This window comes from Heteronotia binoei, chromosome 21, assembly GCF_032191835.1.
Source record: "Heteronotia binoei isolate CCM8104 ecotype False Entrance Well chromosome 21, APGP_CSIRO_Hbin_v1, whole genome shotgun sequence".
NCBI classification, from domain to species: domain Eukaryota; kingdom Metazoa; phylum Chordata; class Lepidosauria; order Squamata; family Gekkonidae; genus Heteronotia; species Heteronotia binoei.
In genome coordinates, this window is record NC_083243.1 from 144,625,141 (window position 1) to 144,643,227 (window position 18,087).

Here is an 18,087-nt window from a genome sequence, read left to right on the forward strand (position 1 = left end):
AACATTAAATTAACCCCAAACCGATTAATACATTAGTTAAAACAGTTACTAAGTCTAAAAACATTAAGTTAGATCTGGCAGTACCGTTATTGATCGACGCTATGCCTGTCAATTTATGTAATGATGGCGGATCTCCAGACTGGACCATTTTGATGTTTCTTTGTGGACTTGGTCAGCCGTTCATGAATGCCTGTTTGAAAAGGGTGGTCTTGCAGGCCCTGCGGAACTGATCAAGGTTCCGCAGGGCCCGCACCTCCTCTGGGAGTTGATTCCACAAGCATGGGGCCGCAGTAGAGAAGGCCCGTGCATAGGTAGTCCGAAGTTTAACTTCTTTTGGCCCAGGGGTGGTCAATCTGTTTTTACCTACTGACCTCAGTGCTCTCTGGGGCTCCTACGGGCTCTCTCATGTTCTTATCGTGATAAGCGTCTGTTGGGGACATGAGCAGAGAATTTGGAGGGCTCAATAAATTCTGCCATGTAAACCATATTCTCAAAAGTCCATCTCTGATTATATGGAGATGTAAGGGGTGGGTCCTGGAGAGAGTGTGGTTTGAGGAGGGATGGGACCTCAGACAGGTACAATACCGTTTCCTCTTGGGGAACCACTGTTGCCAATCTCCAGGTGAGGGCTAGAGATCACTCAGAATTACAACTGCTCTCTAGATGGCAGAGATCAGCTCCCCTTGAGGTGTGTGTGAGGGGGGGAGTGAATGTCTTTACTTGGATGGGTGGGAAGACAGCAAGTGAGGGGCACTCATCCAGAGCCTTCTTCTAGAGCCTGTTGTATTTTTCTTTACAACAGGCCTTACTGCTAGTCAGTACACATAATGGTAGCGACTGCTTTAAGTAGCAATGAGCAAGCCAGCTTCCTTACCTTTGTTATTAAGACATTTATTGGCTGTCAGTATTGAGCAGGTGCAATCTAACTGCTGTATCTGTTTGTAAGGCAACCCCTTTTGACCAAAAAACAAAAACAAACCAAAATACTTTATTTGAAATACACCAGGAAGAACAGGCTGCTTACCTGTACCCAGTGTTCTTTGAATAGCCTTTTCTTCAGCTGTTAATGCAGGCCCTGCGCTGAAGCAGCTTCAGAATCTTCTGACCAAAGAATTAACATTCAAATCCTCTCCTGTGCCTTTGGTACAGTCTGTGGAAGGGAGGAGAGAACACCTGAATAAAATTGAAACTGCAACACTTTCACATTACCTAATACAAAATCTATTTTTTTTTAAAAAAAACCATCAAGAGAGAGAGAGATAACTGTAGTGAAGAAATGTGTTTCAGGACACACAAACCTGAGGAAAACATTTTCATAACTGCTGCCTCTGCTACTGTCAGAAGGGAATGTAGAGAAAAGAAATTACTTCCCTTGAGGCAAAATTTCCCCAGAGGTAGGAGATCTCAGGGCCAGTTCTTTGGTTAAATTCAATTGTGCTCCAAAGCTCCTGTGTAAAGCCCCATAGGTGCAGGCATTATGACCACAAAAAGGTACTTTTTTTTTTTACATCTGGTGGTGTTATGGTAACACAATATCATTCTGCCTCAGATCTTCAGAAAAGCAAATGTCAATAGTTGAGGTAGCTTAGGTCTCTGACGTGCTTACCTTTGTTATAATTTTCTTTTCCCAAATGCAGACCTACTATGCAGATTTCTCATTTCTTACAGCTTGAAGTTCGGGAGGAGACTGGTAGCAAGAAAGACCTGAAAATGCAATGTGATGAAGAAGAATTCAAAGATTACCAGCTCAACATTCATGTACGGGAGGTTTTTGCCAATCGTTTCACTCAGATGTTTGCAGATTATGAAGTGTTTGTTATTCAGCCCAGTCAAGACAAGGAATCATGGTTTACCAACAGGGAGCAAATGCAGAATTTTGATAAAGTGAGTATGAAAAATGGGATGAGCTATTTAAATAATAAAGAGGAAATGGATCGTTGACAGTATTAAGGATACAGCATTAGTCTGGCACGTGTAATAGAATGTTTTTAGAGTAGCAATGAGCTTCCCCTAAACAAGGAGGTTTTATCTCATAAAAATTTTGCAGAACTAAAATGCAAAGAATTTTGAATTAGTGGTATTTCAAAATATTTTGAAAGATTTAGCCATATGTGTTCCTTATTTGAGAGATCTCTGCTTGTGTTCTACAGAGACAGTGAGATTTTAAAACAGCATTTTTCTGATGCTTAAGAATAAACGACATGTTTAACTACTAATTATAAAATAAATATTTCTTCAGAGCATTTTTAGAATTGTCCTTTAAACTATGCTGTTGCTTGTTCTGTGATTGTTAGATTTTTCAGTGTGGTATCACAGCAATTATGGACTGTTCTATGAAGGAAGCAATCACAAGAAAGAATGGGGAGGAGGGATTAGACAAAATTGTACACATCCCCAGTTCTCTAAATTACAGTTTATAACTTGGGATGTGTCAGGGAAATGGTATTTTTTAGCTTTGGGAATATTGGGCCCCCAAAATATTGGTATTCCCAGTATTCTCAAATACTAAGTACTAGTATAGTATTTGAATTCAGATTTTCAGAGGGATTTCCAAATTTTTGTGGTCCATTATTCCACATGGAAAAACTTTCTGGGTGGCTGGGAGGAGGGGTGTTTAAAGGTACAGGCACCAAAATTGCAGCAGAGCTTCTGGTGATTGTCCTTTAAATAATCAACAAAGGGAGGATGAAATGGAGGAGAGAAGAACAATATAAGTCATTTGGGGTCCCCATTGTGAAGAAAGGTGGAATATAAATGAAGTAAATTAAAATAACAAATCAAAATCATCTATATATTATGTAAACCATGTGACCCAGTGACCCCAGGCTATTATAGTTTCTAGAGATTAACCTTTCTGTTAGTTGACTTCTCCAAAATTGTGTGGTTTTTCACCTTCTCTTCTACAGTTCCAGCATTTCATAAATTGGCTATTTTACAGGATCATCAGTGTTTCTGCATTTTGAGGAAAGCTGATTGCTTCTAGTTTAGAGATTGCGTGTGTGTGTGTGTGAAGTGCTGTCAAACTGTTTCTGACTTATGGTGACCCTATGAATTAATGACCTCCTAAAGTTCTATCATTAACAGCCTTGCTCAGGTCTTGCAAACTGGGGGCTGTGGCTTCCTTTATTGAGTCAACCAATCTCATGTTGAGTCTTCAGCTTTTTGTAGCATTATTGTCTTTTTCAGTGAGTCTTGTCCACACAAATAAATAAATAAAGCAAGCCAGCCTGATAATTAGCTATCTTAAGTCCACAACAGAAGAAACAGATTTCATATCTCTTGCCATCTAAATTATGATATTCAGTCATTCTAGCTTCTAGGGAGAGTTCAGGCTTGATTTGATCTAGAACCTCCTTATTCGTCTTTTTGGAGGTCCATGGTATCCATGAAACTCTCCTCCAACACTACATTAGAGATGGTAAAAAACATTAATTGTTGTGGAACTTGTGCAGTCCTGTCTGGGTTCCACACATGCAGAGGTCAGCCCTGGAATGTTTAGAAGCTCTTTAGAAGATTCCAGAATCCCAAGAGGTGCTCCCACCGTTTCCTCAGCACACCGGTTTCCTCAGCACATTACCCATTTGCAGTGTGTGTGTGGGGTGAGAACATCCAACCCTCAGTTTTTTCTCTGCTACCATTGAGAGAGCTTGTGTTCTTGCAAGCTCTCTTGTTCTTTCTTCTCTGTCAGGAAAGAGAAAAACTTTCACCATTTCATTTCAGGTTTTAAAGACTCTTGTTTCTATGTGTAAGGGTTACAGCCTTTTTTCAATTTTATGTGTTCTATAAAAGAACTATTATGAAAGTGCACAAACCTGTGGGGTGAAAATTCCTCAGTTGGATGACCATTCCTGTCTTATATGTCTTGGAGAAGTTCCTGATGTCTTGAAATACACCATTTGCAAGCAGTTTACTCCCAAAGCAAGACATGATAGAGCATTCTGCTTTAGAATTACCTTATTTGAAAAAGCCCTTCTGGGTGCCATCTCTGACAGGCATGTCAGCCCACACCTCAAAAGGGTCTCAGAACAACACACTTGATCATTCTTTGTTCCAGCCATTTTGAGGATGAAGTTCACTCTATACAAGCAGATGACACCAACTGCCCTTTCAGCCTTGGCTTGCAGCTCCTCTGAACCACCACCAAAAGCCAAATACAAACATGATAAGTCTAGTGCCAGCAGTTCCAGATGTAAGTCATTGACTCCAGCATTCTCTTGAGCCCAAGAAGATGTAATCTGAACAGCTGGCCTTCAAACTGGTCTGTAAGGTGGTCATGATACCAAAGACACCTAGGTATTCCCTTCTAGTTATTCCCCAAGATCCACCCGCTACATGTCTGAGGTAGAAGCTTTAATCAAACACTCTGGCTGGTTCTGGGGCCATCCTCTGTCCCAAAGTTATCTAAGCAACCAGCCTTTAACCTACTTTATGAGGCCCATCCACTCACAAGTTCACCTTATCTTGACCCTGATCCACATTACGACTGGCTCTGTTATCACTATGACACTTGGACAGGTAGCCTCTACTCTGACTATCCTCAGTGTGATTCCTACAGTGCCCATTACCCTATTTCATATGGATCCAAGTTGCATGTAACCAAAAGACAGCCTACTTCTATTTCTTTAGATTGTGATCCTGACCTTCCACTTCCTGCAGAACCAGAATAGACTCTTTACCTGGATTCGGAGCCTTACTGTTTTCCCACCTGCTATGCTGAGTTAGAACCATAATGAGATAATAACATGGGAGGAACCTTCCATTTTTACCGTAGTGACGATTTTCACCTCTATGTGGAACAACCTGCTATAAACAGCTGATTCATTAGAGATAGAGGTATTTTGTGTTCCACCACCTATCACTGATCCTGTTTTTAAGGTCATACTAGGGTTGCCAAGACCAATTCAAGAAGTATCTGGGGACTTTGGGGGGTGGAGCCAGGAGCAAGGGTGTGACAAGCATAATTGAACACCAAAGGGAGTTCTGGTCATCACATTTAAAGGGACCACACACCTTTTAAATGCCTTCCATCCATTTGAAAGAATGAAGGATAAGGGCACCTTCTTTGGGGCTCATAGAATTGGATCACCTTGTCCACCTTGCCCAATCTTTTCGAAACTTGGAAGGTCTTTTGGAGAGAGGGATTGGATGCTATGCTGAAACTTTCGTGCCTCTATCTCAAAAACCAGTCTCCCCAGAGCCCCAGATACACACAGCTCAATTCTCCATTATACCCTATGGGAATTGGTCTCCATGGGGAATAATGGAGTGGCCAGCAGACATTCCCCCCCCACACTTTCTGATGACCCTGAAGTGGGGGGAGGGTCTCCAAACAAGTGTAGAAGCAGTCAAAGTGAAATGGAAGGAAGGAAGGTAGACAGACAGAGGCTGTAATCACACACATTAAATAATGCAGTTTCAAAGCACTTTCCATCTGGATTTTGCCAGTTCACACAGTAAAATCCAGTTAGAAAGTTCACTGGAAGTGGATTGAAAGTAGGGTTGCCAATCCCAAGGTGGAGGCAGGGGATCCCCCAGTTTGGAGGCCCTCTCCCCGCTTCAGGGTCAACAGAAAGTGTGTGTGGGGGGAGGGAAATAATAATAATAATAATAATATAATAATAATAATAAATTTTATTTGTATCCCGCCCTCCCCACCTCGGCAGGCTCAGGGCAGCTAACAGCATTTCATAAAAACATACAATAATAGATAAAACCTTTAAATTTAACAATATAAAACATTAAATTTAACAACATTAAAAACCAGTCAATACAGTTAAATAACTTGGTCTGACAGTGCTGATGGTGTTTGATGCTAGTTCTGCCGGTTTATACACAGCGGTATAGGTCTTTAGAGCCGCATTGGCGGATCCTTAATTAACAGCTTTCTTTAGCAGTCCGAGTATGCAAGTTTAAAGAGGGTGGTCTTGCAGGCCCTGCGGAACTGATCGAGGTTCCGCAGGGCCCGCACCTCCTCAGGGAAATGTCTGCTGGGTATTCCATTATTCCATATGGAGACCAATTCTCATAGGGTATAATGGAGAATTGATCTGTGGGTATCTGGGGCTCTAGGGAGTTGTTTTTTGAGGTAGAAGCACCAAATTTGCAGCATAGCATCTGGTGCCTCTCCTCAAAAAAGTGTCCCAAGTTTCAAAAAGATTCAACCAGGGGGTCCAATTCTCTGAGCCCCCCAAAAGGTGCCCCTATCTTTCATTATTTCTAATGGAGGGAAGGCATTTAAAAGATGTGTGGTCTCTTTAAATGTGATTGCCAGAACTCCCTTTGCAGTTCAATTGTTTGTTGCCACACCTTTGCTCCTGGCCCTACCCCTGATACCCCCTGGCTCCATCTCCAAAGTCTCCTCACCCCATGCCCCAGGTCCCCAGATATTTCTTGAATTGGACTTGGCAACCCTAATTGAAAGTGCATTATTTAGTGTGTGTGATCATAGCCAGAATGAAATAAAAAGAAATACAAAGATACAGAGAAAGAATAGAGAAAGAACAGAAGGGAGGTAGAAAAATGAAGGCAGGAGGAGTGAGAGCAGGGGTCATTTTGTAGAAGAAGAGGTGCTAGAGCTTATTAGCACAACTCATTAGCATAACTCTTTGCATATGCCACACACTCTGACATCTCCAGAAGGTGTACTAAAGTATATAATCTCAGCATCTACTTTAACATGCTTCTTGAATTATAATTACTTCCATCATACTTTTAAAATTACTTTCTCCTATATGGCCACAGTGGCATGATGAAGATTTCCATCTGTCTGTTTTATATGTTTTAGTTATTTCCCCATTTTTTGTGGAGGGAAATATTAGAAAGTTTGTCAAAATTCAGCAAAATTCTCACAGGGAGTTTGAACCATGGAGCCGAGAAACAAGTATTTGGGGGAGGGGAGGGTTGGTTAAGAAAAAGAGCACAATAAAATTTGGAGGTTCTGGAACTCCACTCCTGTGAGCTCCTGCCCAAAATGAGGCCTGTGAGAGAAGTAAAAAGAAGGAAGATAGAATGAAAGACAAAGACGGAGAAAGAATGAGAGGAATGAATGAAGTGAGAGTTAAGTTAAAGTTTGGGAGAAAGGAATAAAATAAAGGGAAAGGAAGGAAGACAGGGAGACAGTGAAGTGACAGGAAGACAGGCAAGCAGGCAGGCAGCCATTAGAAGCCTGCCTTTCACCCCCTTCCACTTGCAGGTGGGGGGGGAGTGAAAGGGAGCCTTCAAATGGCTTTCTGTCTCTTAAAGCAAGCAGCCCATTGTAGCCTAATTTGAATAGAAAGAGTGAAGACTATCTGCAGGTGGAAAGAGGGCTTGAGTATAGAGAATATAGAGTATAGAGAGCCTGTTTATTTGCTCTGCTGAACTGCCCCTCCCCGCGTTGTGATGGAACATTCCTTTTCTGTGGAAGAGATTTAACTGTTTTCTGTCAGAGATTGCTTTCATGTATATAGTTATTAAATGATGTTCAATGTTACTTAAGCAAGTATGTGTGCCACATATTAGTTCACACTGGATTCACCCACAGACTGTGCTGTAATTGAAGAGGTGGAATATTGCCCCATAAGGAGGATTTTCTGGCACATTTATAAATATAAATACCTCACCTGCCAAACAGTAGGGGCGGGGGGAGCATACTGGGTGAGTGCAGCTTTGGTGGGCGGCAAAACGGTGGCAGCATTGTTTTGGGGTGGGGAGATGGACTGAGGAAAGGCAGTAGGAATCAGTAAGACTCCAGGAGAACCTCTCACCAGACAACTGCCTTAGTCAGAGGCTGACTGATGGGGTTCTGGCCTAACAGGGCCAGCAGTAGGTGGGTCACAGTGAGGCTACCCAATGACGGGGGAGTGGTGACAGACGGAGTGCAAGGCTGCTCCTGTGGTAGCCACAACTTCCAATAAAAATTGAGGATCGAGCCACCTGTAAGGCTTTTATTATATCTACGATAATACCTATATCAATATGCCTATCCAAAACATATGGCTTACATATAGCAGCCCAAATTACCACCATGTAAAATTCACAAAGTATCAAACCAGTGGATATAACAATTGTTCTTCAATATAAGTAGTCTTTACTCCTCAGAAGATTCCAAGGGGTTGTTCTTTATATTATTCAAAAGGCTGTACAATGGATGAAAATGTAAAAACATCTTCAATGCGATTCTTGAATCCAAATTAATGGCATTATCCATAGCAGCCCATGCTGCTTTGTAGAAACAAATCCTTCAGACAACATTCAACATCAAACACAGTCCTAACTTGATGGGCAATCCAGCTAAAAATAGCCATTTTTTCGCAGATCTTCTTCAAAGGTAGAACTGCTTCCAGCAATCCAGCAGCCACAGTTCTTTTAGATATAGCTAATAATCTCAGACATTATTGTCAAATATTCCAAATGCGTGAATGAATTTTGTATGGTGGTAATTTGGGCTGCTATATTATGTAAGCCATATGTTTTGGATAGGTGAACATAAGAACATATGAAGCTGCCGTATACTGAATCAGACCTTTTTCACATCTATTTGCCCGGACCCTTTTTTGGAGATGCCAGGGATTGAACCTGGGACCTTCTGCTTCCCAAGCAGATGCTCTACCACTGAGCCACAGTCCCTCACTGTATATTAATATAGATATTATAAGTTAATAAAACATGCAGTATATTAATTTTTATTATTGTATATTTGATATTTCTGCAGAATTCTTTCAGGCCTGTAACTCTGGCAGGGCCTACATGGCCCCACTATTCCACCCTTACCCTGGTAGAAGGCACCCAGACCCACCACTTACATCTGCTGCTGTCGCGCATTTACTGCCGCTGTTTCCTCTCCCTCGCTGCTGCTCTTCCAGTGTGGTCTTGGATGCTCCGGGCTTCTTTTCTAGTCCTGGTGGTGGTGGTAAGGCCAGCCAGCAGAGCCACCAGATGGGGTGGCTTCAGGTGGGTGCTACTGCTGGCTACGGGGCCCTGCAAGCGCTCATCCTGGACAGCCCCAGGTGAGCTGGCATCTGGGAAGCACCCCCAGCAGCTGGGCCAGGCCAGCATCGTTGCCCACTTGTTGGAGGGGAGAGGAATTAAGTGAAGAGCACGTGCAGAGCAGGGGCAGGCCTGGCAGCAGAAGGCAGAAAATGCCCTCTCTCCTGCACACAAGTTCAGAATCAGCAGCCAAGGCACCACCAGGTTCTCCAGTGGGGAGGAAATGACTTGAGGCATTTTTATTTTATTTATTTTTGTGATGTCATTTTTGGGCCCCATGGCTCCCACCACTTTCCTCAGTGCCCCTCCACTTAAAATTTCCTGGCTACAGGCTTGGGTTCCTTATTCCTTAGTGAAAGGATGGAACAAGGGAGGAAGGTTGTTTCAATGGCTTTTGCAAAGCTTTACACACATAAGTGAAGGCAGTGGTGAGTTCACCCACTTCCAGGTGGGTGAACTCCCTGCTCGGCCTTCACTCGTGTTCTGCCCAGATTTGCAAATTTTAAATGGCCTTTGCAAAGCTGCACAGCATGCAAGTGAAGACCAAGTGGCAGTTCACCACTCAGCCTTCACTTGCGCACCTCAGCCTCTTTGTAAAAGCCATTTAATTTTTAAATGGCTTTTACAGAAGCCACGCAGCATGAGAGTGAAAGCCAAGCTGTGAGTTCACTCATCTGGAAGTGAGTGAACTCACTGCTCGGCCTTCACACATGTTGCGTGGCTTTTGCAAGCCATGCCACCAGATGGACACACAGACCTCCTAGGACAGTCCATGGGTGGGTGCATGGACTGGGCTTATGGACCATGAACTGAACCCTAGTGCATGAAAAAATGAAAAAAATTGGTTCATGGTCAGTTCGTGCCCATTCCTAGTATAGATTAAAGTCCCCAATAATTTATCCAAGTAACTTTGAGAAGTCTTCGTAACACTGCTACCCTGTTGCCTGTGCAGAAAAGCCCCTTTTATTAATTCAGTTTTGCATAGTTTGTGGAGAGTCAGGAGAGTGGGAGCTTTCCTGACCTCTTCATCAGACCATCATGGTCTGATACTAGCTTTTTCTTTGGGGAATAATTGCTTCAACATTCAGTAAGAAGATAAAAGATATTGGATTTAAAACCCATGCTTCACTCTGAATCTCAAAGTCTCAGAGCAGTTTACAATCTCCTTTACCTTCATCCCTCACAACAAAAACCCTGTGAGGCAGGTGGGGCTGAGAGAGCTCTCCCAGAAGCTGCCCTTTCAAGGACAGCTCTGCAAGAGCTGTTGGCTGACCCAAGGCCAGTCCAGCAGCTGGAAGTGGAGGAGTGGGGACTCACACCCAGTTCTCCCAGATAAGAGTCTGCACACTTAGCCACTGCACCAAACTGGCTCTCAATTAGCTAAGCTTCCCGCTGGAGACTACTAGCCTTTCAAGGCAGCAAGTTTCTTCTGCCAAGCATGTGGCAGACTGTTCTGTTCTGTTAGAAACCTTGCCTGAGGTGCTTTTCCTGGTTATGCTCAACTTCTTTGCCCATTGAAACACAAGACCAAACAGAGGACTTGACCTTTGAGGGCACTGACCTCTTTAGTACCAAAGCTGAGTCCTTTGACCAAATGTGAAAAAACCTAAGAGTTTACAGCAAAAACCTTAGGTGTAACCCCATCTTGTCAATCTGCACAAAGATCTAAACCCTACTTTAGGTAATTTTTTTTTGTCATCAACTCAAAACTGACTTATTTATTGTAGTATTTATTGTAGTATGTATTGAATTATATGATTTTACTGTGTTGTATTGAACTAATACGTTGTGAGCCACCCTGAGCCTGCTTCGGCGGGGAGGGCAGGATATAAATAAAAAAGTATTATTATTATTATTACCTGGGAAGGTGACAGGGACAACTAAGCCTGGCAACCAGGACTCACTACACAGCTGTGGTAGGGGCACTGGTGGACTAGCTAAGGGAATGTGTGGGAATATGTGACAGAGGAGAAAGAATGCTTTTTTGGAGGAGCAGAAAGGGGACCCCACAGCCAGGGAAGAGGGAAGTTGGCCAAGCCCCCCCCCCCCCCGAAATCTGTAGGTAGTTTGAGTGCCTGAGTTTTGAACCGAGGTGTCCGAGCCTTGAAAAAAATGGTTTTGACTGTAGCCTCACATAGGATGAACCATGTAAGTGAAAATTAGGCAAGGCAGGGGAATGGGTTGGTGGTACTACCTTTGCTGGAAATTAATCTTTGGCACTGATGGATTTAAAAGAGGGAAGAGAACTGCTAAAAGCCAGAGCTTTGCATCTTTAGGATCACTTTTCCCAGACAAGCCTCTGGACAGTATTTGATAACATACATTCTATGTGATCATAGGATTTATTTTTGATCCTATTTGCAAACCAGGTAAAAGTCTAGAGGAATGACCCTGTGAGATGTTGAGAAAGACGGTTGTCTGTCACCTTGTCCAAGGTACCAGACTAGTCCTTCGATGGAAAGGGGTCCAGGCATAACACCCCCTAGGGGGAAAAAAGCCATAGAATGTAAGCCAATGGGGGAGCAGCACCTCATTTTCTATTCCAGGTATTTTTTGGGTTACAGAAACTGTGGCAGAAGGTACCATTCTAGATTTTGAGAAAATTAATTCCCATTCTGGAAAAAAAGAAAAAGAACAAATTCCTGAAAATAGAAAAGTTCAGAAGTTTTTTAACCTCTGATATTCTTCCTCTTTTACTTTGCAGCACTTAGTTCATGATTGTAGACTTACTAGAGGCCTATTTCCACATCAGAATCAGACAAAATTATAGGAAGTATCTCTGCTTTCAGTGTGGCACACTGTTGCTTCAATACCCTTTTGTGTTGGTAACCACCTCCCAAGTATTTACCAAATTCATAACTGTTGTTATAGCCTATGTTTGTATGATAGGATGCAAAATATAGTCGTATCTCAATTACTGGCTTATTATCACCAATTCCTAATTCTTATTAGCCAAAAAGTCCATCCATTGACTTTAAGAGAAGTTTTTCTCCCTTATAAAAAAGGCTGCTGAGATACTTTGCTATGTCAATGGTTAACTTTTGTAATGAGCCATTTAAAAGAAAACATATCCTTTGGATCTCAGATGTTTCATCTAAATTCCTCACCTAAGGGATGATATATTGTTCTCTCAGTTTATTGTACAGAGAGCAATATAAAATTACAAGAAATAATAACTCTACTTGATTTGTATCACATTTATATAAGAGACTGGGAATGAGGCCTGTTGAGAGAAAAAATACAACAGGCTCTAGAAAGAGGCTCTGGGCAAGAGCCCCCCCCCCACACCCTTGCTGTCTTCCCATCCACTTCCAGGGGAGCTGATCTCGGCCATCTGGAGAGCAGTTGTAATTCTGAGTGATCTCCAGCCCTCACCTGGAGATTATAACAAAGTATGAATAATCACTGAAGAGCAACTGGAAACAGATGCAGATATTTACTAGAGTATGAAACACTATTAACTTTGTATATAATGTTCATACAAATAAACAATATAACCTCCAAAGTCATTACATTCTGGTTGTATATTAGCTACAACCCTGGAATTCCATTTGGCGCTGTCCTTTTAAAAGTATAATTGCCCAAGCATGCAAGAGAAAAACCTTTCTCCTTCCAATGGTGTTGTGGGCGTGAAGTCTCTAATCACTTCTAGAAGTTCAAGCTTTCTATTAAGTGAAGAGAAACAGTACTGAGAAAGTGAAGAGAAAATGGTTCTGAGAAAGTGAAAAGAAAATAGTGTTTGGAAGGAGAGCTCACCATCTCCTGAGGAAACCTGTTTCACTGAGGAACCACTCTGTCAGGAAGTTCAGGAAATTCTTCCTAATGTTTAGCCAGAAATTCTTCTGATTTAATCTCAACCCATTGGTTCTGGTACGATCTTCTGGGACACCATCCTCTATATGACAGTCCTTCAGGTACTTGAAGATAGTGATCATATCATCTCTCGGTCGTCTCCTCTACAGGCTAAACATACCCAACTCCTTCAATCTTTCCTCATAGACCCTTCACCATCTTTGTTGTCCTCCTCTGGACATGTTCCAGCTTGTCTGTATCCTTCTTTAATTGTGGTGCCTGGAGTTGAACACAGTAAGAACATAAGAGAAGCCATGTTAGATCAGGCCCATACAGTCCAACACTCTGTGTCACACAGTGGCCAAAAAAAATTATATATATATATATAGGGTTTGTAGAATCTTTCGGGCTCAAGTGCCGTGTTCTACTGGAGAAAGTTTTCCTTCCAGACATTTCGTTCTCAGCTGGAAGGAAAACTTTCTCTGGAAGGAAAACTTTCTCCAGTAGAACACAGCACTTGAGCCCGAAAGATTCTACAAACCCTAATGATGTTACCAGCCGTGAAAACCTGAAATCTTTGAGATACACACACACACACACACATACACTGTGGCTAATAGCCACTGATGGATCTCTTCTCCATATTTTTATCTAACCCCCTCTTGAAGGTGGCTATGCTTGTGGCCGCCACCACCTCCTGTGGCAATGAATTCCACATGTTAATCACCCTTTGGGTGAAGAAGTACTTCCTTTTATCCGTTTTAACCTGTCTTCTCAGCAATTTCATCGAATGCCCACGAGTTCTTGTATTGTGAGAAAGGGAGAAAAGTACTTCTTTCTCTACTTTCTCCATCCCATGCATTATCTTGTAAACCTCTATCATGTCATCCCGCAGTCGACGTTTCTCCAAGCTAAAGAGCCCCAAGCGTTTCAACCTTTCTTCATAGGGAAAGTGTTCCAGCCCTTTAATCATTCTAGTTGCCCTTTTCTGGACTCACTCTAGGTGAGCTCTAACCAGAGCAAAGCGATACCATCACTTAATGTGATCTGGACACTATACTTCTGTAGATGCAGCCCAAAATTGAATTTGCCTTTTTAGCCACCACATCACGCTGCTGACTCATGTTCACTGTATGCTCCACTAAGACCCCTAGATCCTTTCTGCACATACTACTGCCAAGACACATCTCCCCCATCCTATAATGATGCATGAGATTTTTCCTACCTAAATGCAGAACTTTTACATTTATCCCTGCTGAAATTCATTTTATTTGTTTTAGCCCAATTTTCTGGCCTATCAAGATCATCTTGCATCCTTTCCCTGTCTTCTACTGTTTTTGTGACTCATACGGACATAAGAGAAGCCATGTTGGATCAGGCCAGTGGCCCATCCAGTCCAGCACTCTGTGTCACACAGTGGCCAAAAAACCCAGGTGCCATAAAAAAATTAGTATCATCTGCAAGTTTAATAAGCAGTCCGTCCGTCCATTCATGCATCCAATCCAAATCATTTATAAAACAAAACAGGCCCCAGGACAGATCCTTGAGGCACTCCACTTGTCACTTCTCTCCAAGAGGATAAGGAACCATTCACAAGCACTCTTTGGGTGCGATCTGTCATCCAGTTAAAAATCCATCTAACAGTAACAGGATCCAAACCACATTCTACTAACGTGTCAACAAGAATAGTATGTGGAACCTTATCAAAAGCCTTAATGACATCAAGATAAACTGTGGGTACGTTCACACTACACTAAATAATGCATTTTGCAACTGAATTTTTGTTGCCCTTTTCTGGACTTACTCTAGGTGAGGTCTAACGAGAGCAAAAATCAAGTTGCAAAATGCATTTTTTAGTGTAGCGTGAAAGCACCCAATGTCTACAGCATTCCCCTGATCCAGCAAGGTAGTAACTTTTTCAAAACAAAGAGATAAGGTTAGTCTGATATGACTTGTTCTTGAGAAACCCATGCTCTCTCTTAGTGATCACACCCATCTTTCTAAATGCTCAAGGACTGACTGATGATTTGTTCTTAAACTTTTCCAGGTATAGATATCAAGCTGACAAGTTGGTAGTTACTGAGATCCTGCTTTTCCTCATTCTTGAAGATGGGGACAACTTTTGCCCGTCTTCAGTCTTCTGGCATCTCACCTGTTTCCCAAGAATTCTCAAAAATAATGGACAGAGGCTCAGAAATTACATCCACAAGTTCTTTTAGTATCCTTGGGTGCAGTTCATCTGCTCCAAGGACTTAGTTTCATTTAAAGAAACTAGGGGTTTATTTACTATCCCTATACTGATCCTAGTCTGCAACTCCCTTCCCTTATCATATGTTCTGTTTTTGCCACATTGAGCACTGTTTCCCTAAGAAGAGAAGAGTGAGGAAAAGTAGGAATTGAGCAGTTCTGCCCTTTTTTCATCACCTGTTACAATGTCACTTTCCTGCTCTTGCAGTGGACCTACCATGTCCTTGATCTTTTTCTTACTTTGAACATAAGAAATTAATCCCTTTTTGTTGCTTTTTGCATTTCTTGCTAGCCTAAGCTCAGACGGAGCTTTAGCTTTCCTAACTCTTTCTCTACAAGCCCGCCTTGGCAAGGAGGGAGGGCTACAAATGGAATAAAATAAATAAATAAAATACAAGCACTGGTTATTTGTTTATATTCATCCTGGTTCTAAGACCCTCCTTCCATTTCCCAAATGAGTATTTTCTATTTCTCTTTAGAGAGCTGTTTATGGAGCCACCTTGGCTTCTTTAGGCTCCTCCCACTTTCCCTTTTCACAGGAATAGTTTGTGATTGTGCCTTCAATATTTGGCTTTTAAGAAACTCCCACCCCTCTTGAACTACCTTCTTCTTAAGTATTTCTGACCATGGGATAACTCTGTCAAAATTTGCTTTCTTGAAGTCCAACCTATATGTCTGACTATGTACAATTTTTCCCTTCTCCAAGACTGTAAATTCCAAAATCACTTGATCGCTACAATACAGGGTGCTCACTGCTTCCACCTCATTAACCAGTTCTTCCCTGTTGGTGAGAATCAAGTCCAAGATAGCAGATTCCCTTGTTTCTTTCTCCATTTTCTGGTAAAAGGAAGTTGTCAGCAAGACAAGTCAGGATTTTATTTGACCTTTTGTTTTTAGCAGAGTTAGACTTCCAACAGATGTCTGTGTATTTGAAATTGCCCATGACCACTGTGTCCATTCTCTTTGAGAACACTGCAGTCTGTTGTAGGAGTATCTCATGCCTGGTTTGGTGGTCTACAGCAGACCTTCACCATAACATCACTGTTATTTCTAACTCCTTTTATTTTTACCCAGAGACTCTCAATTGAACTGCCATGCTCAGGTTCATGTATTGCCTCATAAGTATACACCTCTGTCACATATAGCACTATGCCTCCACCCTTCCTTATTTGTCTGTCCCTTTTAAATAAATCATATGCCTTAATCCTAATATTCAAGTTGTGAGTATCCACCAAATTTCAGAAATGCCTATTAGGTCATAGTCCCCTTTCTATATTAGGATTTTCAATTCCTCCTGCTTGTTTCCCATACTCTGCACATTAGTGCAGAGACATTAGAACCCATATTTTATGCACCCTGAGGTTTTCATTTCCTAATGTACCTGTGAGTTAATATTACCTAGCATATGTGCCACTCCCTGTAAAACTTTAGCGTTCTTATCTCCAGTTATTGGCATCATACTAGGCTTTGAATTATTGTCTCTCTCCCCCATACAATTTAGTTAAAAGCCTTCCTTATTAGGTTAGAAAAGCTCTTTTCAAACACCTTTTGCCCTACCTTTATGAGGTGCAAACTATCTCCCAATAGAGAGTTTCATCTCAAAAGCATAAGCCATGGTCCAAAAATGCAAACTTTTCCTGATGATACCATCAACATAGCCAGTCATTTATTGCAAGTATTGTTTCCCATCCTAAGCCATGGCCTTTGTCAGGAAGAATTGATGAAAACACAACCTGCACTTCCATGTCCTCCACCTTCTGACCCTGAGCCACATAGTCTCTTTTAATATGTTCCAGGCTGTGCTGGTCAGTATCATTTGTTCCCACATGGATCAGCAAGAAAGGATAATAATATGTGAGCTTGATAAATCTTCCTACCCTTTCTGTCACATCCTGGATGCATGAACCTGGTAGACAGCATACCTCTTGAGATGACAAGTCCATTCGGCACACTTTGGACTCTCCCCCTCTGAGTAGGAAATCTCCAGTTACCAACACAAGCCTCTTCCTATATTGGGGAGCAGAAGTTTTGGTCCACGGAGTCCTGAGAAACTTCCTTCAAGCTTTATTCAAGCCCATATTGTGGATCACTGTCTGGAAGAGCTCCTATATAATTGATTTAGCATATCTTTGTTTCAAAATGGTGTATGTGTTAAAATGGAGAAGTTAAAAAAAAGAATAGTTGTGTGGATGGATCAAAGTTTTCACATGTTGTTCTTTAGAAATTGCTTGACAAGGGGATACATAATTTTTTTTGTCTTAATTCACTAGGCATCATTCTTGTCTGACCAGCCTGAACCTTATTTGCCTTTCCTCTCAAGATTTTTGGAGACACAGATGTTTGCTTCTTTTATCGACAATAAGATCATGTGCCATGATGATGATGAAAAAGATCCTATTTTGAGGGTCTTTGATTCTAGAGTGGATAAAATTAGGTTAATAAATGTTCGTACACCAACTCTGCGCACATCAATGTATCAAAAGTGCACTACCATCGAAGAGGCTGGTAAGGGCTTAAATAACTCTTTAAAGGAATTGCAGCTGTTTCTTTGAATAATACTGAGGTGATGCTCAAATAGGAATGTGCAAAATAGCATTTGAGAAATTCAGGATCCTTAACAAGTATAGTGACAAATGACATTGGCCTTTATCCAACTAGTTCTGGAGACAAAAGAGCAAAAAAGAAAAGGCTGACTTCTGCCAATTCCTCCTGCTCACTGAGTTCCTACAGAAACCTTGTGGACCTTCAGGAGTAAACCAGGGGGTCTGCAGTAGGAGAGAATAATCAGAAATAACCTGCTCTTCCATCTGCATACAGGCTGCTTCCTAAAATACCTGTGTAATCCTAAACAGAGTTACACCCTTCTAAGTCCATTGAGTCAATGGACTAAAAAGAGTGAAACTCTGGTTAGCATTGCAGTGTAAGTTTCAGAAGCAGAGATAAATGCCTTCTTCTCAGTGATCTCTGTGTATAACACACACGCAGGAATGCTTAGGCCAGAGAATCATTTGGAAACTTCTGGAGGTAAGCTTAAGGGCCTTTTTTTAGTGCTGGCTCCCCCATCCTGAGATCAAAGGCAAG

The 18,087-nt window shown here is 41.8% G+C and overlaps 1 protein-coding gene across 4 annotated transcripts in view; it reads left to right on the forward strand.

Moving 5' to 3' along the window:
• The window catches only part of DENND5A (DENN domain containing 5A), a 135,019-nt gene that overhangs the window by 55,932 nt on the left and 61,000 nt on the right, over positions 1-18,087 (forward strand). For all 4 annotated transcript variants that reach the window (XM_060263147.1, XM_060263148.1, XM_060263149.1 and 1 more), the window contains exons 7-8: positions 1,669-1,884; positions 17,277-17,511. In XM_060263147.1, the coding sequence (XP_060119130.1) occupies positions 1,669-1,884; positions 17,277-17,511 (451 nt within the window). The remainder of the gene's footprint in view (positions 1-1,668; positions 1,885-17,276; positions 17,512-18,087) is intronic.